The following is a 26,732-nucleotide window of genomic DNA, read 5'->3' as shown; positions in this document are numbered from 1 at the left end:
CCATCACCAAAACTGGATGGGAAAAATCCTAGGCTCCTGGGGAAAATGGGACTGAAGATTTCAGTAGGGCTTGCCAAACCTTCCTAAATAGAGGGACCTTGATTAAAAATGGCTGGAAGGATATGTCAGACAACCAAAGGGCAGTCAGTTTAACATCAGTGGGAAGCTGTTTTAAAAACTATGATCAGGAAAAAAAAAATCAGAGAGCTGACTTAGATTTGTTAAAAGCAAATTGTTTGAGAAATCTGAAAGAATTTTTGAGAAGGTAACATTGACTGCTGGTGAAAAGAATCTAATAGCAGTCATCTATGGTAATTTTCTGAAAGCATTTGACAAAGTCTCACTTAAAAGGCTGGTAAGCAAATTGAAACAATAATGGAACTATGAACACACAAAAAATAGATTCAAGGAATGGCTGTTTATTAGACTGGGTAATAAGAGTCACTGATTTTCCTAAGGATTCGGTGCTGCGTTACACTTGAAGTAAAATTTCCAAATTTACAGATGACACCAAAATGTGAAGAGGATAGCCAAGGACTGATTGAGCAGGTAAGTGGCAGAGAAAAATGAATGCAGAGAAGTGAAGTGATACATTTTGGCAGAAAGGAAAAGGACAGATAATATAAATTAAATGATATGGTTCCAAAGGGTGTGCAGGAACAGGGGGAACTAGTGCACAAATCTTTGAAAGTGGGATGACACATTGAGGGAGCAGTTAGTAAAGTAATTGGGATACTGGGCTTCATAAAGAGAGACAAAAGCAGAGATGTCGTGTTGAACTTTTATAAAACATTGATTGTGCCACAACTAGAGTAGGGCATCTAATTTTGGTCACTATTTTAGTGTGTATGCGAGGGTCTAGAAAGAGTACAGAAGAGATTTACTGAACTGATTCCAAGGTTGGGGAATTCATCAAAAAGGTTAAAATGGGGAAGCCTGGGCTGCTTTCTTTGGAATGAAGAAGATTAAGAGGTGAACAAGATCATGGTAGGTTTAGATATGGTAGAGAAAAGCTGTTTCCACTGATGAATGGCTTGAAGGCAACATTTTGTTTTAAAATGCACAGTAGTTTTGATCTGGAACTCACTTGCTGTAAGCATGGTAGAAATAGAGTCCATTAGGGCTTTCAAAACAAAATTGGATCAACACAAGGGAGAATTATTTTCTATGCAGAAGGAGCAATGGAATGGGACTGACTGGATAGCACTACATGGAGCTTGGTCGAAGGCCTCTCTCTGCACCAAAATTATTCAGTGATTCTACACAAGTCATTGATGAGTCAGACAGCAAGTATCAACCTGGAGAGAGTTATGCTTTCTCAACAAAAAGTTTAAAATAATTATATAAAATGATTATATTGAATGAAATTCCTCCTTTTGATGAAAAAGGCTAAGACTTAAATAAATAGATCCAAAGTTCCCAGAGATCCACAGAAATAATCAGAAAATGAAACATCTATCCTCCAATGTACTGCAGTAAAGGATATGGGGATCTGAATAATTGGAGCAGCAAGTGACAAAGACAAATTGGCAGTATAGGAGAAGCCAAATTGAGTTAGTGCGTTGTTGGCACCAACCTGTGGGTCTTTCAAAGACCCTCTATATTTTATTGCTGAGGGGAGTTGGCTTAATGGATTGTGCTTTATCATACTGAGTTTTTGCTTTGTGCTTTCTAATGCCAGTTGAAAAATGACATCTGCAGTGCACTGTAATTAGATGAGTTGACTCAGATCAGTACATTTGCTTAATGTTCCTACGTGGATATCAGAGCACAAATTGCACTTCTACCCACTGATGTTTTTTGGAAGAAAGTCAATCGCTGTTTAAATGGAAAAAAAAATAAGAGCGGCTAAGAAATAAAAAGAAAACATAATATAATTTCATTATGTAAGCATCACAATGCTGTCTTTAGATCAGTATCATATTGGCAACTTGCCTGATTGAGGAAAAAAAGACCATAGTCCATTGGTGCTGGTTGCGAGCACAGGCGAAGTCAAAACAATATTATCATTACCAAAACATACTATGCTGTTCAAACTGCTGGACTGCCTCAAATAAGTTAGTGGGGCAACTACAGTGAGATATTAAACTGCTGAATGAAAATGGATTGAAATCCACATCCCTGAATGCTTAATTTAACAGGCAACATTAAAAAAAACCCTTCCATTATCAGTGAGTAAATGTACTATGATGCTGTGCACTGAACTGCATCAACAGAGATAGCCTCAGGTTTTATTGCTATTCTGTCTAAATTAAGTTATCTCAGCCAGGGCACTGGTGTATACACAATATACCCTCAGGCTAGGGAGATCAGCAAAGGTTATCCTTTATGACGTCTGTCCAATGAGAACTATTAGATAAATAGACAGCATGGCTGAGAGCAGATTAGGCCCATTGATGAAGTCTGTAGTTAAGTAGGTTACCATCATTCACATGAAAATAAATAAAAACACAGATGCTGAAAATATGTAGGATCTTCAACCTGAAAGATTAACTCTGTTTCTCTTTCCACAGGTGCTGTTCCAGCATTTTCAGTTTTTGTATCACCATTTATCCCCAGATTCACTTTTGTACTGGTAAAATACTAGCACAAATGCAAACGTACTATTTTCAAAACAGGAAAAGTAACTTTAGAAAAATAAAACTAGAAAGGTAAAATGAATCTTAAGTTATCTGGACAATCACTAGCATTTTGGGTATTTTCTATACTTCCAGATGTGCAATTGTGATCTGGTGGTCTTGGCTTAGTGGTCGCACTCTCACCTTCTGAGTCTGAAGATAGTTCAAGATCCATTCTCAACACAAGCACAGAATTGTAGCTGTCAGGGGAATGCAGCTGCAAAGGAGTGATGACTTTTGGATCAGGTATTAAAATGAATTCTGTCTACCCCCTAAGATGAATGTTTAAAAAAAAGTTCCATGGCACTATTCAAAACACCAAGTGAATTTCCCTGTGACCTGGTCAATATTTAACCCTCAACCAACATGCCTGGAAATTTATTTCTTGGAGTTTGTGGGACCTTGCTGTGTGAAAATTGGGCGGTGTACTTCCCTACACTTGCAAACGTATTAGCTGTAAAATGCTTTGAGACTGAGGCCATAAAAACACATGGAAATTCATTTTTTCTTTCTTATTAGGTAATAAGATGATCTATTTCAAAACTAAAAAATCTTCAAAAAGAACTGTAAAAATGTCTCCCATTTACAAAAACCAATCTGTAAAATCACCAGGATATGAAAAAAAGCAGCATAACTCACCTCATCCATGTAACTAAAGATAGTACATGTTATAATTACTGGATTAGCAGAGTTCTGAATTGCTGATCCAGAAAAACAAGTTTGAATCTCATCAGGGCTGCTGAGGAATTTAAATTCAAGGAAATAAACTAACAGAAAGTAATTTAGATTAAAATAAACTGGTTTCAGTAATGGCAACCATAATAGTGTTGGATTGTTGTAAAAACCCATCTGGTTTATTAATATCCTGCCTTCCTTCCCAAACTGGTGGATATGTAACTCCAGACTCTCCAATCTGTTTGACTCTTAACTGCTTCCTCAGTTCAGGAGCAATTAGCTTAGCTGCTTCCATCCCAGGCTTGCTGTTCACATCTCATGAACAAACATATAAAAACATTCCAGAGCCATCTCAACAGATCTGGAGGGAATACATTGTGCCAGGTATAAAATTATGAGCTAGACTTCAAAATAAAGGAATAAAATAGTCTATAAATCTCTGGAGAGTCTCAAAAGGCATATTTCTATTACTAGACTATGGATTGGCTGAAGATCACAAAGACTATGAACAAATAAACAAAAATTAAGGAAACAAAACCCAAGATCAATGAATAAGTAAAAAGCAACTAGCCCTTTCATCACTCTCAAAATAGAGGTAGGGATGAAAGGGGTAACTGCAAGCACAAAAGTCATGGCTCTGAGTGGGCACAGGACATTCTGAGAGGGGAGGGTGAGCAGCCAGAAGTCTGTCCATGCAATGTCCATGTTGGTACTAATCACATACGCATGAAGAGTGATGAGGACCTGCAAAGAGAATTTATGGAGTTAGGCAGAAAGTTAAAAGGCAGGACCTCTTGGGTTATAATCTCAGGATTACTCCGTGTCATGTGCTAGCGAGGCAAGAAAAAGGAAGATCATACAGTTAAATGCATGGCTGAGGAGCTGGTGCAGGAGGGAGGACTTCAGGTACTTGGATCATTGGGTTCTCTTCCAGGGGAGACCTGTACAAGAAGGACGGGTTGCACCTAAACTGGAGGGCTAACAATGTCTTTGCAGGGAGGTTCACTAGTGCTACTCAGCAGGGTTTAAACTAGCGTGGCAGGGGGGTGCGAACCAGAGCAGTAGGTCAGCAAGAGGAGGGACTCAGGGGAAGGTAGAAGTTAGGCCAAGTATGGCTGAAAGGAAGGACAGGCAGAGCCAGATTAAGGAACTTGGTGGGACTGATGGGATGAAGTGTATTCATTTCAGTGCAACGGGTATTAAAGGTTAGGCAGATGAATTTAGGGCCTGGATTAGTACATGGAACTACAATGTTATAGCCATTACAGAGACATGACATCTCAATGTTCCAGGATTCAGATGTTTCAAAAATAATAGAGGGACATGCAACAGAGGTGGGGAAGTTCTACTACTGATCAGGGAGAACGTCACAGTGGCACTGATAGATGACATCCAGGAGAGCTCATCCAGTGAGGCAATATGGATGGAGCTCAGGAATAAGAAAGGTTCAATCACTATAATGGAGTTATACTATATACACTTCCCAATAGCCAGTGGGAGATAGAGGAACAGATATATAGGCAGATTATGGAAAGATGCAATAGCAACAGGGTGGCTATAGTATGCAACTTTAATTTCCCTGATATTGACTGAGACTCCCATTGTGCTAAAGGTTTAGATGAGGCCGAATTTGTTAGTTGCATCCAGAAGGGTTTCTTGACACAGTATGTAGATAATCTAACCAAGGAAGAGGCCATACTGGGAAATGAGCTCAGCCAGATCATTGGAGTTTCAGTGGGAGAGCATTTTGGGAACAGTGTGATCATAAGCTTTTAAGATAGCTATGGATAAGGATAAGACTGGACCTCAGGGGAAAATATTAAATAGGGGAAAGGCTAATTACAACAGTATTAGGCAGGAGTTGTGAAGAGTAGATTGGGAGCAGCTGTGATTGGGTAAGTCCAAATCCAACGTGGGAGTCGTTTAAAGGCCAGCGAGTCAGAATTCAGGACCGATATGCTCCTATGAGAAGAAAGACAAGGATGGCAAGGTTTGGGAACCTTGGATGATGAGAGATGTTGCAAATTTAGTTAAAACAAAAAAGGAACCATGTGTAAGGTTTAAGAAGCAGGACAGAATTTAAACAGGGAATCAGGACTAAAAGCAGCCATGAAATGTCCTTGGCAGGTAGGATTAAAGAGAATCCCAAGGCATTTTATACATAAACTAAAAACAAGAGCGTAACTAGGGGTAGGACCACTCAAGGACAAAGGAAGGAATTTACACCTGGAGCCAGAAGAAGAGGGGGGTCTGCTCCCTGATCTCGCTATCCTCTAGGGAATGGAATGATATAGCAGGCAGATGGGATTAGTTAAAACTGGCATCATGGTCAGCACATACATCATGGGCTGAGGGGCCTGTTCGCATACCGTACTGTTCTATGTTCTATCCCAATTAATGGTGCAATCGATATAGGAGAGCACTGCAAATATTAAAATGACAGTTTTCATTCTGCAGTGTACAAGCTAACAAATTCCATGTGCTAATGGTTTCCTTGAACATTAGCTCAAATGTAGACAGGGTTGCATAGTACTTAGATAAGTGAACATTCTGGACATTTGGTCCAGAGATATAGCAGCTAGGGAATTTGCAATCAAGTAATTAAATAAATCTTGAATTTTTAAAAACTAATCTTAGAAACAGTCATTATAAAACTACTGGAAAAACCCCATCTAGTTTAATAATGTCTTTCCGAGAAAAAAATCTGCCGTCCTTGCCTAGTGCGGCCTGAATCACAAATGTGGTTGACTCTTAACTACTCCATCAGTTCAGGAATGACAGCTAGGGATGAACAATAAAAGCCTGCATTATGAATAATATCCACATCACATGAACAAATAAATAAAACCTAGATAGTCACATAAACTCTTCCGGAATTTAAGTAGAGGGGAAAGAAATAGAGCCATCACACCTGTATTAAAGTTGCAGATGCCCTTGCAGTAGATAGCAGATTGCCATCTCTGCCTTGACACTAACCCACATCCTAAAAATGTAGTTCCTCCCTTATGCAAGCTAGGTGTGCTGTTGCATGCAGTAATATTTTGTGGGTTCACTTTATGTCTTCCTGGCTAGTGCAGTCAGGCTGATAGTCACCATGGTGCGCAGTCCCCATAAAAGTGTGACATATTTTAATACAAGCACTTAAAGGAAATGTCCAACATTAAAATTAACATAGCATAGCAGTAATACTGGGTCTGCGATGAACTTTCCTGCAGGAATTTCAAGTTGCCAACTATATTACTTGACAAAAAGTGACTCATTTTAATTTGTAGCTGCACTATTTTAGGCACAGAGCATCCTCCTGACTTGCCTGGCATCCCTCTGAAGGTCTTTGTCCAACCCATTAGTGCTAGTAATGATTTCAGCAAAAAGGCAAATAAAATACTGAGAACAAATTTTGTGAGGATCCAAGATTTGGAAGCAAAACAACCCAGAGTAAAATGGTTCATAAATGGTTTAAGTATACTTATCTTTATGGAACCATAGAACAATACAGCACAATACAGGCCCTTTGGCCCACCACGTTGTGCCGACCTTCAAACCACTCCTAAGACTACCTAATCCCTTCCTCCCATATATCCCTCTATCTTAAATTCCTCCATATGCTTTTCTAACAATCTCTTGAACTTGCCCAATGTATCAGCCTCCACCACCATCCCCGGCAGCGCATTCCATGCACCAACCACTCTGAGTGAAAATCCTCCCTCTGACATCTCCCTTGAACTTCCCACCCATTACCTTAAAGCCATGCCTATTACTATACCATTATATACTATTCAAGGTCTTCAAAATACCTGCCAATGTTACTTAGCAATTCTGAATACTCACTGCAAATAGATCCACTTCACATCTCATGTTTTACACATCAGGAAATTAAAACTATATGTGAATGAAGCACTCACAGCCATTTCAGCTGGGCATTTCCTTTGTTATTTCCAACCAATGAAAAATGCATTTGGATGCAAATGGCTCACCTAATTTCTGCTGAAATCCAAATCCATTAATGGTATTTTGGGGGAAAGTGGGATAAACTTGCACCATCAGCACAGCAGTGTAGGTGGCACAGTGGTGCAGCTAGTGAAGCTGATGCCTCACAGTGCCAGAGACTTGGGTTCAATCCCGACCTCAGGTGTTTTCTGTGTGTAGTTTGTACATTCTCACTGTGTGAGTCTCCTTCATTGCTGGAGTTTCCTCCCAAATCCCAAAGATATGTCAGTTGGTAGGGTAATTGGCTGCTGTAATTTGCCCCTAGTGTATACAGGAGTGGTAAAATCTGGTGGAAGTTGATGAAAACGTGGGGAGAATAAAATAAATGGTATTAATGTAGGATTAGTGTAAATGGGTGATTAATGGTTGGCATGGACTCAGTGGGGTGAAAGTGCTGTATCTCTATATGGCACATACAGTTTTTAGTTATACAATATAAAATGAAACAAAAGGAAGGATAAAAACTTCCATTTTAAAAATTTAGCAAATGTACATCTACAACATTGCAATCTGAAATGGTACCTTAGTATGTCCAGTCCATACATGCATCTGCTTCTTAGGAAGATAACATTTCTCAGGTGGTTGAGCAGATCGTAAATTGACTCCAAGGTCCTGAGGAATATGCAAGTATGATCTTCCTTGATAGTCATACATATCTTTGACTGTAAAAAAAAAACACAATCTTGTTTAATGCTTTATTCAAAAATGATTTCAGGTTTTTCAGGAGGCAAGAGAAGAAGATAAATATTTTTGAAATTTTAGTCATCAAAAAATTCTCTTACAAGGCAAAATGTGTACATGTCAACAATACAAAATTGTATGTTTGAGGGGCAATTCATCAAAAAAGTTAAATCATATTAATATACAAGCATAAAAATTGGAATGTGAATTGAAATGCAAATGTTGAAGATGAAAACCAAAAGCTCTTGCAGAGACTTATTTTCCGTCAATTAAACATGCATCTTAAGTATGATTCAGCTCATGAATATAAAGTGGAATCATGAATCTGGAATAATTGTTTAATCTATGCTAGTTTATATTCTTTCCATACTCTTCTCAGAAAGATGTTCTGCCTCCAGTGCTATATTTTTGTTCATAGTGAAATGTAAAGGTTCCATTTCTTGTCGCTGAACAAGCATCTTAGACTCAATTTTTCATCACTTTGCAGAAAATATTTTCAGGAAACATCAAATAAAGCACGAGGGTTAGTTGTTAAATGTCAGTAAATGCTAAAGGCAGCAGCAGCTTAGTTGTTTTCTCAGTATTTCCAATTACAATCAGATGTCACCAAGTGTGTTACATTATCTGAAATTCCTAAATTAATGAATCACTAACTCCAACTGCAAGCAGACAGGTGTCAGTCTACCTTGGGAATTGAAGTTACACTGCTTTGAAACTGCATTTTCACTGCTGGTTCTCACTTTGCCAACATTTTGATACTTCCAGGATTCATGCTACTAGATCCTCGATAACCCAATTATATGATTCATGCCTAAGCTTAGTATGCTAATAGTCAATCTCACCAGCAAGACCTTTCCCTCATTTGTAAATGTGGCATGTAGAAATATCCACATATAAATTACTTTGCTCCCAATTCAGATTAGAATGACTGCAGGGAACAGTAACGTGATGTAGAAAATGAAGGGAAAAAATAAAAATAAATTATAAAAGGAAATAAATAAAATTAAAGATATTATAAGTTAATAGGAGAAGCATCCCATATATTTTTACATTAACACCCTCTCTGTTTTGGCATCAACTGACTGTTTTAGCATTTTCTGCTACAGCTCTTCAATTTTACTGTTGATGTAGTCTTTTTAATCCTATTGACCCAGTCACAGGTAAGGCCACTTCTGCTGGTTACCTTGAAAAATTTGTTGCTCACATTCACTTCTAAACCCACTTTCTTCTCCTTCCAGCTCTATGAAAACCTTCCCCTTCAAATTATTACTATCACACCTCCATTTTCCCAATTTTGTTTCCTTTCTCGAACTACAGATCTACACAATCCCACTCTCACCCTCATCTATGATGCACCTGTTCCTTCCATGCAAGTAGGCATGCAGGGAGCTAACTCTGCTCCCTTAAATCCAAGTTTATGGTGAACAATAGGTTTGGGATTCAACAGCAAAAATGTCCTGCAAAGACAATCCCCATATTGTCTCCAAGATCGAGACCATCTGGTTATTTGTTTTGTGCTGCATAACTCCTTAGCACACTAAAGTAAACACCCCAGTAAACCCAGCTGCACTCTGACCTTGCATCTCTCTCTAGTTTCTCTCTTCATACCACTCAGAATTCAGTTCCATTTCACCACCACTTTTCTTGGTCACTCCACTGCATGTGATTTTTAAGCAACTTGACAACATGCTCAAACAAAACTCTAAGACTTAAATTGAAGTGAAATTCCACTACAGCATTAACAGGTATCAAAATTAAGAGGTGGAAGGTTGGGAAGAAGGAAGACTGGACAGGAAGGAAAGAAAGAAAGCAAGCAGAGACAGTGGGTTATGTGACAAGTATTTAAAAGAAAGACAGAAGCAAAATACTTCAGACTGCTGTCAATTTGTGCATGCCGTGAAATAAGATAAAAAATTCAATCAATTCCTCCCTTTCAAAATATCACAATTGCTACCCTCTGTGGAAAAGCAAACAAACAAGATGTATTACGGTGAAGGATTGTTTTCTCTTCTGCAGGTTTTTCATCTTCTTGTTTGCCTTTCTTCTGCCTTTTTGCTATGATCTCATCGAGTTCTTTCTGTTCTTCCTGTGAAAGTAATAAAATCATCCAAATCATAAATAGCCTGTAGTAAAAGATGGGAATGTAATTTTATTGACAATCCACACAGCTACATTGGTTGGACATTACACAGAGAATGAAAAGATAATCTAATTAAGAATAACAGGGGACATACAAACCATGAGAATAAAGTTCAAATAATTTATGACTGGCATCTAAATTCTAGGAAGAACTTAAAACTACTTTGTAAGTTTTAAGCATATTGTGATTTTTTTTTTGGTGAGGCATTGGTGCTGGCTTTGCTCCATACATTATTGGCAGAAGGATACTGATTAACATTGCATTCTATATTATTAATGTGCAGAAAGCAAATACTTTTCCAAATTTTTATCAGAGTTACGTAGTGTTTTCTCAGGATGTTTTCTGAAGCTAACACAATTTGGCTCTTTCTCAAATTAATTTGACACTGACCAGTCAGAAAGTTTGTTCCTTTGCTTCAGCCACTCAGTCTGACAGCACTGAAAGAGCCCTTCAGCCATCAAGTCCATGCATCCATTTACACTAATCCCATTTTTAATCTTCCCACATTCTCGTCAAATCCCCCAGATTCTACCACTGACCGACATACTAAGGGAAATCTACAGTGGCCAATTAACCTACCAATTTGCACATCTTTGGGATGTGCGAGGAAACCAGAACTCCCAGAGGAAACCCATACCCAATGAGAATGCGAAACTCCACACAGACAGCACCAGGGTTGACCATGGGTCACTGGAGCTGTGAGGCAGCGGCTCTACTAGCTGCGCCACTGTGATGCAGCAAGAAAAGGCTACATGAAGCAAAATCATAGTTCTACCCACTTGAGAAACAGGAAACAGTACTTATGTCAGTCATATGAGGTATGGTACTAAAAGAACCTCATTTTGAATTCAAAAGTAAAATACTGCACATGCTGGAAATATGAAACAAAAAAGAAAATGGTAGAAATACTCAGCAGATTAGGCAGCATCTGTGGGGAGGGAAGCAGTAAACTTTTCAAAGGAATGACCTTTCATCTGATGAAAGGCGTCAACCTGAAATATTAACTCTGTTTCTCTCTCTATAAACGTTGGCTTACCTGCTGTGTATTTCTAGCATACATTATATCTCATTTCCCAATTGATATTACCAAGTTTCACGATACTTCTATGCAAATGGTAACTATCATATCAGTACTAGGTCATGCATTATTTCCATGCTGCTTTGAACAACTTGAAAATACATTTTAGGAAATGACTTAATAAATCACTGCAAATACAAGTCAAACAAATTCTAGAGAATAGCTCTATGTGCATTAAACAGGCTCCCAATTTAATAAAGCAATGCTATGTTTATAAGTAAAATAATTAGCAACCCATTACTTACATCCTGTCAATTTCAGATGCAATTTTTATGGAAGTATCTATACATCCCTTGGCATTATCAGTTATAGCACCAGAACAGTGTGTGCATTTTATATGGCCTTGCTTTAGATTGAGTAACGGTTTTAGTCAGCATTGCTACAGGGAAATCAAAGCAAGTTTGAAATGCCCATTAGCAAGTATGGCAGATATGTAAAAATTTTTACAAATAAAATCTTGGATTCATGGTCAAGATCCTATTTCCACACAGCAAGTTTTTGACTTGCGATTGTACATACATCTCACTGCAAGTAAAGGAGGGTTGCTGATGAAAACTGATCAGAGTCAGCCTGATACCATCCAAAGTCCCATCTACTAGTCAAGTCAATAGCAGGGTGCACATCCACACTTTCCAGCAGAGAAAGACTACCACCAGTAAATAACACTTAGAGGCAGCATATTGGCACAGCCAGTAGAGTTTGCTGCCTCACGGTACCAGAGACTTGGGTTCCACCCTGATATAAGGTGCTGTCTATGTGGAGTTTGCACATTCTCCCTGTGATCACATGAGTTTACTCTGAATGCTCCAGTTTCTTCCCACATCCCAAAGACATGTGGGATGGTAGGTTAATTGGTCACTGTAAATTGCCAATTTGTAGGTGAGTGATAGAATCTGGGGACAGTTAATGAGAATGTAGAGAGAATTAAAAAAAATGGGACTAGTGTAGGACTAGTGTAGGATTAGTGTAATGGGTAGTTGGCAAAGACCTGGTGGGCCAAAGTGCTGTTTCCATGCTGTATCTCTCAATGACTCTACAGTACACTCAATTAACACTGATTTTTCTTCAAAAATTTCATTTCAAAATTAGCTGCCTCATTAAATTATGTCTGAGCCAAGAATTGTAGTAGCCAACAAATACTCCATCAATTATACTCACGATAATAACTGCTAGGTTATCAGTAAAGGATGACAATTAATTATTTGGCAAGATACTCTCATACACAAATGTTCAGATGTTGAAAAAAAGATGTGGCCTTCCATTTTACAAATATCTGTTGCTACCATAGTCATAATTGATAGATAACATAAAGCAACAGTATTTTTTTAAACCACTCAGATTTGTACATTTTATTCAAATACCTGCAGATCCTGAATTTATCCAGTGCCATCTTTGCCCAGGTAAATAAACTAACCTCTGAAGGTTTGGCCACATCCTTTTCATCGACATACTTTGCCCAAGGCCCTTGAAAACCCTCAATATTTGCTGGGTCGGATTCTTTTAGTTTCTTTCGCTTTTCTGTTTTCTTTTTACCAGATTCAAATACTGTAAGTCCTGCATGATTTTAAAATAAATACAAAAGACATGTTGGCAAATTCTTTAAACTAAGCAAAGCAAATTCACTTCAATTAAAATGGATTCCTCAAATTGACACGTCATTCAGCAATGTTTCAAATACTTTATTCTTGAAAACTATGCAAGGAGCAAAAGGACTGGTAGATTTTTAGCTATTAGGGAATCAAGGGATATGGGTTTAGGGCAGTAAAGTGGAGTCAAGGTAAAGATCAGCCACATTCTTACTGAATGGTGAGCAGACACAAGGGGCTGAATATCCTAACCCTGCCCTTATGCCCTTTTGTTATTATGTTCAAAACCAAATTCAAACATCATCAGGAATTCAAAGGCAATAAAACAGCAGTCAGAAATTATACTAAAATAGAGACACATCCAAATCCATAATGAAACCAACCACATCCAGCTGGAGGATCCTACATGAAGGGTCCTACACCATCTCTTCTTATCTTTTCAAAGGCTTTTTTTGGAGGGTACTTTGGTCTTTACATTAGCTATTCCCCTTTAAAAGTTGTACTAAACAGAACAGGTGATTGTATATTGCTTGCAGCTCCACAAAATTTGTAGAAGAGTGCTGGGTGCCCCCTGTCTGATAGTAAATAAACTGCAATAACGAGTTACAGAGTTCATTTAAATAAGTCACACCAAGCTTGAAGCAACTCCAGTTCACAACCCTAAAACAAAAAAAAGTCAGGCAACCAACTGTAATTTTCCATAAATTGGTTATGAGAAATGGACCAGTCAGTATTTATTAGTGGGTATGATCCCATACTTCCTTCAACATTAACAATCAGAGACAACTAGTGGATGTGCACTCATCCACAATGACAGGAAATTAATTCAGTATTTTGCTGGTAGCATTTTTGGCAATATTTTAACATTACATGAAAAAGAGTAAATTAAAATTCTGTACATCCTGGCTGGTGATGCATTTCCTTAGATTCAAAATAACTTCTCTGGAGCTTCCAAGAAAACTGGTTAATGACATTGCATGGTGATGCAACTAGTTCATGATCTTGCCTGGCTTTGACTGTGTCACAAACATTAATTATACACTCATTCGCAAACTGGAATATTTTCCACTTCCTGCACTCTGGCTGGTCAGTGATGGCACAGACATATTGAATTCTCTGGAAAGACAAGGTTGCACTTGTATTGATCACCAATTATCTGCTAGAATGGAAATTGGTACTTTCCAAGATGAAGTGTAAAAATGAACTATTATTCTCACTCAATTTAAAAATACCTGTATGGAATAAGAGCAGTTTAACTGCTGTTAACTAGCTGCAGATGGGTCTCTCCAAAAATGTTTTTTTTTATAGAAACCAAATTATATTCATCAGTTGATGGACTGGAATGCTTTCCATTTCATGTCATAAACCACTTCCAGGTCAGGTATACCTTTTGTCTGGCCTAACAACTATCTCAGTTCCAACCAGACACAACAACCTAATTTCATCAATAGAGCAATTTTTTTTTCCCTGTTTTCCTCTTCAAACATTCTTAGAGCTGTCTGAGTAAGAATGCATTCGTTTATCTGGAGTGGATTTGTCTCAAGTTCCAGATGTAAAATGCCTGTGACTGTTCACTGAACCATCATGTTTGGTCTGTCTGTGGCTTTTTATCAAACTGTTTAAGTTGGTTTGAATCAGCTCTTGCAAAAGAATGACAACTGCAGAAACAAAAACATAAGCTGGGTACAGAAATTTAGGCAAATTTTTTTATACAGGCTTAAAAAACAGTCCAGCATGAAGTCAATAACATTGTAATTATTTCACCAAAGGCATTTCAGCAGATCCAACTTATGAAGATGCAGTCTCATGGACTCACAGGTATGTATTTTGAACAGGCAAGATAAAACTATCGATAAAACAAATTCTCAAATGTCCTATTTAGCAGATGTTATTATCTGTTTTCTTATAGTCATCTGTGATTCCAAAATGAAATTGAACACCAAATAAAAATTGACACACCCAGATTTTCAAGAAAGAAAAATATTTATGACAGAGGGAGGACACTTGTGCTTGCACACCTCACTATCAGTTCCAAAAATGCAACAGATAACATTACATGGTTCAGAGATGAAGACTTCATCTCAAAACCATACAGAAGAGAGGAGATTCCAGGTTCAATTTCTGATCAATGTTGAGGTGACTCTTCTCAGGTAGGCTACAATTGTTGCCAACAACCCTGGGTTGGACAGAGACAGAGAGGAGACACAAGAGACTGAAGATGCTGGAATCTGGAGCAACAAACAAAATGCTAGAGGAACTTAGCAGGTCAGGCAGCATCTGCAGAGGGAAATGGACAGTGGGTGTTTCAGGTCAAGACCCTTCATTTGGGCTGAAAGATAGAGAGGAGTTAGCCAGACTAAGAAGGAGTAAGAGCTGGCAGGTGATAGGTAGATCCAGGGGAGGAGGGGAGACAGACAAAGAGGGTTTAGCATAACTAGATAACTTGCTGGTTCTCACTATTGTAACAGACCAAGGAACCCAGAAATTACTGAGCACACAGGCAACACAAGAGACTGCAGATGCTAGGATCAGGAGCAAAAAAACAAGCTTTTGGAGGAGCTCAGTGGGTCAGGTAGCATTGTGGAGGCAAAAGGACAGTCAGTACTTTGGGTCAAGAGCCTGCATCAGATTCATAAAAGATTAATTAATTAATGAGGGCTAAAAGTTGCCCCTTAATGTTATCATTCCCCCCCCCCCCCCACCACCAATTAAAGTAAGCTACATAATACTATCTAGAATCAAAATGCTGCCATTACACATCTAGGATATCGTAGAGTTAGTAACCAAACCCTGTGACTGAATAAAAGGTCAGGTAGCAAGTCATACAATTTTGATTACATTTTTGAGTACAAGACACAAACCTTGGTTCTTCTCAGCATCTTCAACACTACCAATATATGTATCCCCTGCTGGAACTTCACTGTGGTCTAAAGTTGGATCCAAAGCATAACCTAAAATTAGAATAGAATGTTTTAAAATAATTGTTTTTAAAAAAGGCAAATTATAGAAGTGAAAGATAAATGAAAATCAATCAACTCACATTCATGTTCCTTCAGACTTCAATGAGGATTAAAGAGAAATAAATCAGGCAAAAAAAAAGACATTTTGACAACATTAAGGCACAGAATTGTTTAAAAAAAATTCCAGATCTATTCATGTCAAGGTGAGTGAGATGAAGTAAAACTTTAAATGTAGCAAAAATTGTGTGATGAACTGCTTTTATTATGAGAACATAAGACTATAGAAGCAGGAATAGGCCATTTGGCTCCTCCTTCCTGGTCTTCTCTTTGCTGCTGTTTTAACTGAAATTCATTTGGCCAGTCCATGTACACCAAAGTGGAAGCACCAACCTGATCAAGTTCGGTTGGACAGCCCATTTCTGTGCTGCAAATTCTATGCAAATTGAAATGTTAGAAATGGTGATTCTTTTAGTAAATCTATAAGCATAATGCCTTAAAAGTGGCCGGCCTCAATAACCAGATCTCTCGAATCTCCATGTCACCTCTGTATCCAACGTGATTAACTAGAGATGTAAAATGAGCAATTGTGGCAAAACATACAAGCATCATCACACGATCAACAGTCCAACTGATGAGATGATTTATAAACTGATGCAGTAAACAGAAAGAGGTGTGATCAGAGCAATGACCTTGAATGTAAAAGCTCATTAAAATGACAAGCATTTGCAAATAGGCACTAAGAATTTGACAAAAGAGGCTGCACAATTTGTACAGAAATAACTTTTGTAAAGCAATCTATACAAGCACCAATGCCCCAGGCTGGGAAATTATTTTGAAGCACATGATTTTTAACAGATGTGTAAAACTGCAAAGTAGTCTACAAGCAGACTGCTTTGCTGATTGCTAAGATATGAGGATGAAAATGACTAAGAACATCTGATACATCAAAACTGCGGGGGGGGGGGGGGGGGGAATCAATTATTTATTTTGTCTCCAGTGCAGTTTGATGAGCATCATACATTCTATGCCATTCTATTCTAATACATGGATCTGGGAAACAACAGACATCTAGCACGCATTTACACAAGAAGTGCACAATCCAGATAGTGTAACTAATATAGAACAACCAGCCTTTTAATTTGTCAAAAACAACATGGAGCTCTATGTTATTGCTGAAGCCAACAGAGGGAAAATAGCAAAAAATGAATTGAAAGTTAGCCAAATGCAAACACCACAAGTGAAAGATGAAAATGGACTCCATAGGAGCAGGATGGGAAAATTTGGTGAGAATTATTAGCTCGTGCACAGATTAAATGTGAAACACAGCTGGCCCAAAATTCTCTATTTCTGTGTTGGAACTGCTGAGTACTTTTATTAAGTAAGATTTTAAAAACTGGAAAGGAAAACAAGCATTAATCATTCAAGGTAATTATAGAACTAGTGGAAAGTTCAAGTTATATTCCCAAAAGAAAAGGAATTAGAAGTTTCATCGTTTTTTCATTGTAACTATCGTCACTGCTTTGTTTTAGATTTACAGACATTTAGTGATTTTATTTTCAGTGTCAAGTCTCTCAGTGGTTTAGAGGGCAGGGAATTGACTGCCATTAGCAGGCCAGTAGGGTCTGTGCATACTTGTGCATTCTGTTCCATGGGCCTCCTGAATAACAGTGTGAAGGAAAAGTCACTGGTGATTCAAGTTCACTGAAAAACATTGGGATCACTCAGTATACCCAGGAGCTCAAGCACTTCCTGAACATACCTGTCATGGGGCGAGTAACCAAGTGCCATGGAAGATGTAAAAGATGAGTGATGGCCAGGAGTCAGACCACCAAGGTCTGATCTGATTGATTTGTTGTGACATTGCTTTTAGTTTTACTTATAGCATGCACGTTTTCCTTTCCTCAGGTTGGTACCTTATTTTTATGTATAACAGCTACTGCTCTGCTATATACTTACACACACCTCTTCTACCTCGGTTTGTAATATTGGCAAAAAGAGGATGTCAGGCCCCAAGATTATAGATTGTAGTGGAATGCAACCCGACTATTACTGATGACCAGTGCAAATCATGGCTGCCCGTTTTGGGTTTCTGATCCATCCATGTCCTCTCACTCATCCCCTTCTTTCCGACAACTATCCCCGAACCACTAGCCCCCTGTTACCCAGTTTCTCTCCCCTTCCCCACCTGGTTGCATCCGCCTATCACCCACACACATACAATACATGGTAACCCCTATTCCCTCCCCCTACTGTTCCCATCTGCCCACCATTCTTCCCTTATCTGATTCCACTTATCACCTTCCTTTCTTATCAAACAACATAACCTGCAGCCCATTGTTTTCTCCGCATATCACCTCCCAGTCTCTGTCACTATCTTCAACTTTCCCTCCCACATCTGGCTCCATTTGCCCATCAACCCTTCCTCACCTGGATCCACCCATCATAAGCCAACTCCTGCTTCACCACACCGCTCCCCTCACCTCTTCATACTGGCTATCTCCCCTTTACACCCTCAGTTCTGATGTCTTGACCTGAAACGTCAACCGTGCCTTCACCTCCACAGATGCTGCCTGACCCGCTGGGTTCCTCCTGCAGCTTGTTTTTTTGCTCTCATCACTGTGCGAGTTCCTCAGGGCAGTTTCCCAGATGCATTGTCCTTCCATTGTACTGTCAAATGTGGAGATGTTCCCTGATCATTGCACAATGTTCAATTCTATTTGCAACTCCTCAGCAAAAGAAGAAATCTGTGTCTACATGTAGCAAGACCTAAACAACATTCAAGCATGGACTGACAAGTAAAATTTTCATCACAAAAGTACCAGTCACTGATCATCTCTAACAAGAGTCTAACAATTATGCTTGACTTCCAGTGGCACTACCTTGAAGAATCAACAAATAGGAGGTCACCACTGACTAGAAACTGTACTGTACCAGCCTCAGAAGCATTGAGGTCACAAGAACAGGTCAGAAGTTGGGTATCTTGCGGTGAATGACTCAGCTCTTGATACCTCAAAGCCTTTCCACCATCAACAAGGCATAAATCAGGAGCACGATCAGGAGCAGAACCTTCCACTTGCCTAGAGGAGTGTAGTTCCAACAACTCTCAATGAGTTTGTGCCAAGCAGTCAAAGCAGCCTGCTTGACTGGCACCCCATCAACCAACTTAAACATTCATTCCTTACACCACCCCCAATTCTCTTTGTCATCACTATTCAACCTTCCACACCTTCTGTGGCATTTGAGTGCTCTCCCAAACATCGTAAGCAAAGATAGAATATAGAACAGCACAACACAGCCAAAGATGTCCAGTATAAAAGAATGAAATTAAATATAAAGCAGAAAAAGGAAGCTTGCGTTGTGGGAATTCAGTCACGCTCTGCATATTGCAGTAATCAGTCAAAAGTCAAGTTCCCTTGTTCACTGGTTTCCTGGTGCATATACAAGCAAGCCATCCAGATACATACTTCTGGGATGACTTAAAAATAATCACAGTCACACAGTGACCCATTTCATCCAATTCTAATGTTACATATTATAGATGAATGTTTTCTTGACCAATCTACAAACATTTAACCATTACTTCCTTATGAACCCGGGATGAGGCCTCTGCCCCGGTATCCGATCATAACAAAATATCTGATGAAGGATCTCCCGTCTGAAATGTTAACTCTGTTTCTCTTTCCACAGATGCTGCCTGACCTCCTGAGTGTTTCCAGCATTTTCTGTTTATATTTCAGATTTCCAGCATCTGCATTTTTTTGTACTTTCATGACAAAATATCCCTTTGATTCAATCAGTCAATGTCACATCCCTCCAAAGGTTATTTGTACTCAACTGGCCCATTATTTGTAGCCACGTTTCTTCTTGTGACCAATCACCTCTGTTCACAAACCAATTACCTCTCCCTGTATTCCTGCAGAGGCGAATTGTTTTAGGAACAAGTCTGGTGTTCATTTATTTCTTTTCCATCCTGAATCTATTCCAAAGGCTGCCTATTTGGAGTCAGCATGTCATATCTGAAAATGTCCATGTATTGTTCTGGTTAACAGGAAGGGGATATATCTTCAGGAGAGTATTCTAGCGGGCCGCTATTTATTATAGTTTTATATCAAGCCTTCTACCTCAATTACGGAAACCAGGTCTGTGTTATTTATTAGGACAGGGACTTTTGTTCTGTACCAACTTGTTTTGTATCAAGCCTACACTTATGACAAATGTTGGGAAGTTAAGGAAAAGGAGAAAACATAAAATGCTAACATGCAAGACCAAGAGAAGTTACCTTTGAAGGTTCACCAGACTGATTCTTAGATGGTGGAACTGTCATATGAGATACTTGTTCAACTAGCTTTTGAATTTCCCTATCTCCACCTCAGGAGATAGATTAGTGACCAATATCCATCACAAGCCCACAGGCTTCCAAAGTTATCTTGCACAAGGACTCTATTCCATTCTTCTAGTCTCTCCATTTCTGTCATATGTGAGCTCTTTACTCCCTTTATCCTATTGAGCTCTCCCCCATCCTCTCTGTAACTTAAAACTAACTTGTTTTCTTAATTTCCCAGTTCTGACGAAGGTCTCAGACCTGAAATGTTAACGCTGTTTCTCTTTCTGAAGATACTGCCTGACCTGCTGACAGTTTCCAGCATTTACAGATTTCATTTCAACTTTCAATCTTTGTTGGTTACAGGAATAGGGCCAGATGACTAAAAGATTGTTAATATTATACTGCTATTCAAGAGAAAAGGAAAAGGGATAATCCAGGAAATGGCAGATCAGTCAAATTAGCAATGATAGGCAAATATTGTAAATCAATATAATGGATAAACATCAGAAAGGCATGTTAATCAGGAAAGCTACTCTGGATTTGTCAAAAAGAACATTATGTCTGACTAACAACTGATTTCTTTGATGAGATGGCTTCCCCTCTACAATAGTTGACAGAGCCCTTGAGGAATTTAAATAGACATTACGTTGATAAACTTTTGGAAGACATTCAAAGGCTTATAAAGAGAATAGAATTAAGGGAAGTATCAGGGTATGGATGCAAAATTAGCTCAGTGAAATGAAGCAAAGGGCAGCAATTTAAGATACTGACTGCAGGTAGTTTGCATTGGTATTCTTCAAGGGTCAGTTTCAAGTTCAGTGCTCTTATTAAATAAATGGAAGGGTGTTGAAAAGTGTAAATCAGTAGAAATACTTTGAGGTCCATTTACAGAAGTTCTTAAAAGTTGACAGGAAATGTTAATTAGATGGTTTAAAAAAATTAGAACAATATAATTTAAAAGCAAAGAAATCATGCTGAATCAATGTTTAAGCCCCAGCTAGAGTATAATGAGTAATTATGGGCAACATACTTCAAAAAGACTTAGGAAGGCTATAGAGGTGGTATACCACGAGGTTACCAGGGATGAGGGACAGTTATGGAAAAGTCAAAACTGTTTTCCCTGAAACAAAGGATGTTACGGTTGTGTCAATTTTGTTTTATAAGCAAAGGATATGGACGAGGCATAACTGTTCTTTCAAAGAATCAGCACAATTATGATGCTTCTGTCCTACAAGTTTATGAATTCTACAAAAGATGAATTTTGAGTTCATACTGAGGTCCAATTTTGGGACTGGAGAACGTGCCAACTATTTAAAATGTGTAATAGGTGTCACTTAGCTTAAATCATTCAAAAGACTTTTTCAAAATGTTCCACAGCATTTATGTTTTTTATGAAGAGTTTAAAGAGGGAGACTGTGCTGTTACTTCCATGGATGCCTAATGGAAGAAATTACTCTCGATCCCTGGACCTTACATCACAGTGGCGTTTAATTCTTTTTGAAGAGGACACAGCATTCATTGTTGTAATTTTTAATCTCTCCCACTGGGTGGTGTTGAGCAAATGCAAATTACAACAGCACTTATCTTGACAAAGGAAGTCAAAGGGCTGAGGATGCAAAAGACGGAGAGACATTCCTATTTACGATGATGGAGCTAAGCTTCTTTCCTGTACCAAGTGCTGACTTGACATAAGGCCAGAAATGACTTCATTGATGAAGTAGGTGTACCTCACTATAAGAAATCATTGCTTCTTGTCAACAACCTGACATGGGACACAAAGGAAGAGCTACATGAGAGACATGGGCCTAGAAATTCAATTGCATTAGTTTCAGAATCAGAATCAGGTTTATTATCACTGACCTATGTCGTGAAATTTGTTGTTTTGCGGCAACAGTACAGTGCAAGACATAAAAATTACTACGTTACAAAAATAAATAGTGCAAAAGAGGAATAACGAGGTAGTGTTCATGGGTCCATGGACCGTTCAGAAATCTGATGGTGGCAGGGAAGAAGCTGTTCCTGAAACGTTGAGTGTGGGTCTTCAGGCTCCTGTACCTCTTCCCCGATGGTAGAAATGTGAAGAGGGCATGTCCTGGGTGGTGATGGTCCTTAATGATGGATGCCGCCTTCTTGAGGCACTGCCTCTTGAAGATGACATCAATGGCAGGGAGGGTTGTGCCCATGATGGAGCTGGCTGAGTCTACAACCCTCTGCAGCCATCATCACTTTCTTCCCCATGCAGGGTTACACCAATGAAAGTCGAATTTACTCAGACTGAAATGTGATGATAACCATTTTGGAGTTGTTTTTGTATTGCTCTGGAAATTTGAACAGGCCTTTCCTGGAATGATTCATTCTTGTTCTCAAGAAGTGACTGTCACATCAGTCACACAATGTCATTCTCATTTTGGCACCAGAGGGGAAAGTTGACAAGTTGTTCCAGAAGCAGTGGTCAGTCTAGGGGCAACAAGGTTTTAATAATACAGGACTTCATTAGCACCCTCCTAATTCCATAATGCTTCAATTCTCCGATCTCTACCTCCCACATATGGCACCACCTACTCCAATCCCATCCATCACCCCAAATTGCCAAGGTGCAGTCTCTCCCCACAGTGGTTCTGACCCTACCCTCTAAGGTCAAATTCTGACACTCTGAACTCCCAATGGTCCACATGCACAATCATCTTGAGTTCCCAAGGCTAGGTCCCGGCTTTCCCCCAACAATCATAACCCTTCATCTCTCCGATCATCATAACATTCCTGAAGCCCAGATCACAATCTTCCAAACCCCGAAGACCATGACCCCTGCCCCCTGACACTTACCCGTTGCAGACAACCATCCAACCCTGTGATCCTTCAAGAAACCTCCATCCCCACCCCCTTCCCCCAGAGTCCCTACCTCCCAAATGAAGGCCCTGATCACCCCTTTCTATTTACCAGACTGCCACAACAAACTCTAGAATCTCATCTTTATTGCAGAATCCAACTACCTCACCTCCAGCCACTTACCTTGCTCACCAACCCAACCCCAGGCTCCAATCGAGCCTATCCTGACAGCCTCACTCTCTACCACCCCTTGACAAAGCCAGGGTGTAGGGCAACACATTTCCAAATGTGAAAATTGCAGCTGGTGCTCCCACAACCAAAATGGTTGATGAGCACCCTAATGCAGGAACACATTAGGGCAGTGGTAGCATTGCGGTTAAATTACCAAACAAGTAATCCAAAGACTGGGACAAACAGACCAGAGATCAAAGTTCAAATCCCACTACAATAGCTGTGGAATTTAAATTCTGATTCATAATAATCTGCAAATTATTACTAACACCAGTTGGTGTTTTCCCAATGTCCATAAAGCCACCAGATTGATGCAAAAAAAAACTATCTGGTTCAATAATGCCTTTCAGGGGAGGAAATATGACATCCTGATCCATTCCAACCTGAATGTGACTCCAAAACCAACTCATCCCATGGGGTTAACTCATAAGTGCCCTCTGAAATGGCCAAGCAAGCCACTCCATTGTACCCCTTCCTGTGTTCAAACAGAGAAAGAATAAAACTGGAAAGACCACCTGACATTGATCTAGGTACTGAATTCGGACAAGGCAAAATTGCTGATAGCAGAACTGATCTTGCAAAGGCCTTCTCAAAAAAGGCTGGAGACCAGTGCCAGGTGCACCACCAAGCATACTTAAAAATGATGAGATGCCAACCTAGGGAAGATGCAACACAGGTCTACATATGAATATACGAGTTACGAGCAGGAGTAGGCCATTCGACCCTACAACTCTCTTACCTAATGTTAACAGCCTGACATAATGGTACTCACAGAATCATACCTTACAGATAACAGGCCAACCTCTTTCACAATCTGTAGGTACATCCTGTTCCTTCAGCAGGGAAGAGCCACCAGAGGTGGTGGTACAGTGGCATTCAGGTGGGTAGGAGAATCCATCTCATCTCTATCTTAAATAGATCACACCTAGCTTTAAATTCTCTCATATGAGGAAACATCCTCTCCACATCCATCCTATCAAGACTTCCCAGGACCTTTTTTTTCCAAACTCTCTTTCACACTTCTAAACTCCAGTGGATACAAACCTAGGCTGTAAAACCTTTGCTTATGAGATCACCTGCCCATCTGAGGTTTTAGTTTATGAAACCTTCACTAAACTGCTCATAAACATCCTTCCTGAAATAAAGAGATCAATATTGTACACAGTACAGCCAACATGATCTAATCAATACCCAACATAGTACTCCAGCAGCTGGAGTTAGACCTCATGCAAAGAAGATGTTTGTTATTGTTGGAGATCATCACAGCCCAAGGACATCAGTGCAGGAGTCACTGAGGGCATTATCCTGGGCTCAACCATCTTATGCTGCATCATCATGATCACCCTTCCATCAAGGTCAGAAGTGGGGTTGTTTGCTGATGACTGCATGTTCAATTCCATTTGCAGCTCCTCAGCAAATGAAGCATCCATGCCTGCATGGTCAAGAATTGGACATCATTCAAGAATAGACTGATAAGTAGCAGGTAACATTTGTGCCACAAAAGTAATCATTTCTAGTAAGACAGAGTCTAATCATTCAATGGTATGACCATCACCAAATCCACCACCACTGGGAGTCATCAGTGACATGAAGTTCAACTGGATCAGCGAGATAAACATCATAGCTACAAGAACAGGTCAGAGGCTGGGTATCCTGTGGCAACTGACTCATCCCTGTCATTACAAAGCCTTTCCACGCATACAAGGCACATGTCTGGAATGTGATTGAATACTCTCCATTTGCCTAAGGTATTACAGCTCTGACAACACTCAAGAAGTTCCAACTATCCAGGTGAAAGCAACCCCTTGATTAGCATACCACCAATCACCCTACACATTTGTACCTCTCTGACAACAGCATATACTGGTTGCAGTGCAATTACCTGAGAGCACTCTACCACTAGGATGGACAAAGGCAGAAGGTGCAGAACACCACCATCTGCAGTTTCCCTACAAGTCACACATCATCTTGATTTTGAAATATATCATTGGCCTTTCATTGTTGCTAGGTCTAAATTCCGGAATTCCCTACCCAAAAGCACCATGGAAGTACCTTCATCAGAAGTACTGCAGTGGTTCAAGGCAGCAATTCATAATACTTTCCCTTGGGTAATTAGGAATGGGCAATAAATGCTAATCTTGCCAGTGATGCCCACACCCCAAAAAACAAATGCATTGAAGACAAACGTTTGGGTGCACTGTAATTTCTAGTTGTAAAACATCTACTGCTTTTGTATTCTGCCTAATTGATCCCTCTTAAGCCTTCACATAAGCTTGAATGGTGTATTGTCACTGAGTATTTATTTATTATTGATGGTTCTGTGAGATGTTGGTGGCCTTGGGAATAAAGAAAGCTACCCTTAGATAACTTCACCTCAGCTAAGTAGCCAGTAGAGAGCCTGCTGACAAAGCAACTTTGTAAGCATGCTTTTGCATTAACAATGCTCAGATCAGTCCATGATGGACATCTTACTTTGCTAAGAAAAATCCTGAAGCTCTTCAAAAGAAAAATCGAAGAATATATATTCTTTAATTTCTCCTACATTCAGTTCTTTTCCTTTCAGCCAAAACATTACGTTGACAGTTAAAAATACAATTGTTGATTAATTGGTATGCCAGAACACGTGTTAAGTGTGAATTTAATAATAAAGGAAAGGTAACAGGTAACAGCTCATCGATAATTTGTTTATCAGTTTTGCTAACAAGATCACAGTTCACCTAGAGAAGGAAACAAAATGTAATGCTTCCCTATAAGTTGCTGACAGCTTCACTTACATAAATCTGCCATTTTCAACACCTCTTTAAACCTGTTACTTCAACACCAGTGAGCCTAAATCCATCAAAATTTCCTCACTTCTATATTCTTTACTGCATTTATGCTGGGATTATGTTTGTTATAGCAAATACAGAGTCTCCCATCAGATGGCTACTTTCAACACACTTTATAATGAAGCAATTTCTTATCCAATATCCACAGCTTCTGTAAACCTATCTGGTTCTGTGTGGTGTAGTAAAACATTGGATATTATCTGCAGCTTAAAGCTTGTTTCATTTCTATCTTTTCTCAGTTCTGATAAAACATCAGCAACCCAAAATGTTAACTTTATTTCTCTCTCCACAAATGCTGCTTGGTCTGCTGAGAATTTCCAATATTTTCTGTTTTTATTTGACCAATATTATATTTGGTCATTTTCCCACTTAATCTTCATGCAATTTCTGTATGTGATCACTCTCCAATTCCACAAGACCTATTTATCAAAAAGTGGAAGATCTAATTTGGAGGTGTTCTTTCAATGTATTGCAATGATCAGAGATTAGTAACATAGTTTTAATCCAGGTTTAGAAAATTGAATTCTTAGAGCATGAATTAGTAACTTAAGATGAAACTTGCCTCCTAATGTAAAAAGAGAAGGGCTGCGAGACCTGACCCAGCAACTGGAGACTCTACTCTCTGAAATTTGGGCACTACGGGCTGTCCCTGGGTAACAAATGAGTTCTGTTTTTACAGACATCACTATTTTGTCCATAAATTGGAAAATATTCAAAAATCACTCAATATGGTAACCACACCTCCACAGTATTGTAATAAATGGCATCAAAAGCACATGACTGGTAAAAATGAACAAT

At 39.2% G+C, this 26,732-nt stretch overlaps 1 protein-coding gene across 1 annotated transcript in view; it reads right to left on the bottom strand.

The window, feature by feature from the left end:
* Positions 1-26,732, bottom strand: part of cdc40 (cell division cycle 40 homolog (S. cerevisiae)) — a 103,363-nt gene that overhangs the window by 54,942 nt on the left and 21,689 nt on the right. The window contains exons 4-7 of the mRNA XM_052024715.1: positions 15,627-15,716; positions 12,594-12,733; positions 9,951-10,047; positions 7,803-7,942 (exon numbers count right to left, since the gene is read on the bottom strand). Of these exons, the coding sequence (XP_051880675.1) occupies positions 7,803-7,942; positions 9,951-10,047; positions 12,594-12,733; positions 15,627-15,716 (467 nt within the window). The remainder of the gene's footprint in view (positions 1-7,802; positions 7,943-9,950; positions 10,048-12,593; positions 12,734-15,626; positions 15,717-26,732) is intronic.

This window comes from Pristis pectinata, chromosome 10, assembly GCF_009764475.1.
Source record: "Pristis pectinata isolate sPriPec2 chromosome 10, sPriPec2.1.pri, whole genome shotgun sequence".
In the NCBI taxonomy this organism is placed as follows: domain Eukaryota; kingdom Metazoa; phylum Chordata; class Chondrichthyes; order Rhinopristiformes; family Pristidae; genus Pristis; species Pristis pectinata.
The sequence above is the reverse complement of the archived record's forward strand: the minus strand, read 5'-3'. Positions and strand labels throughout refer to the sequence as shown.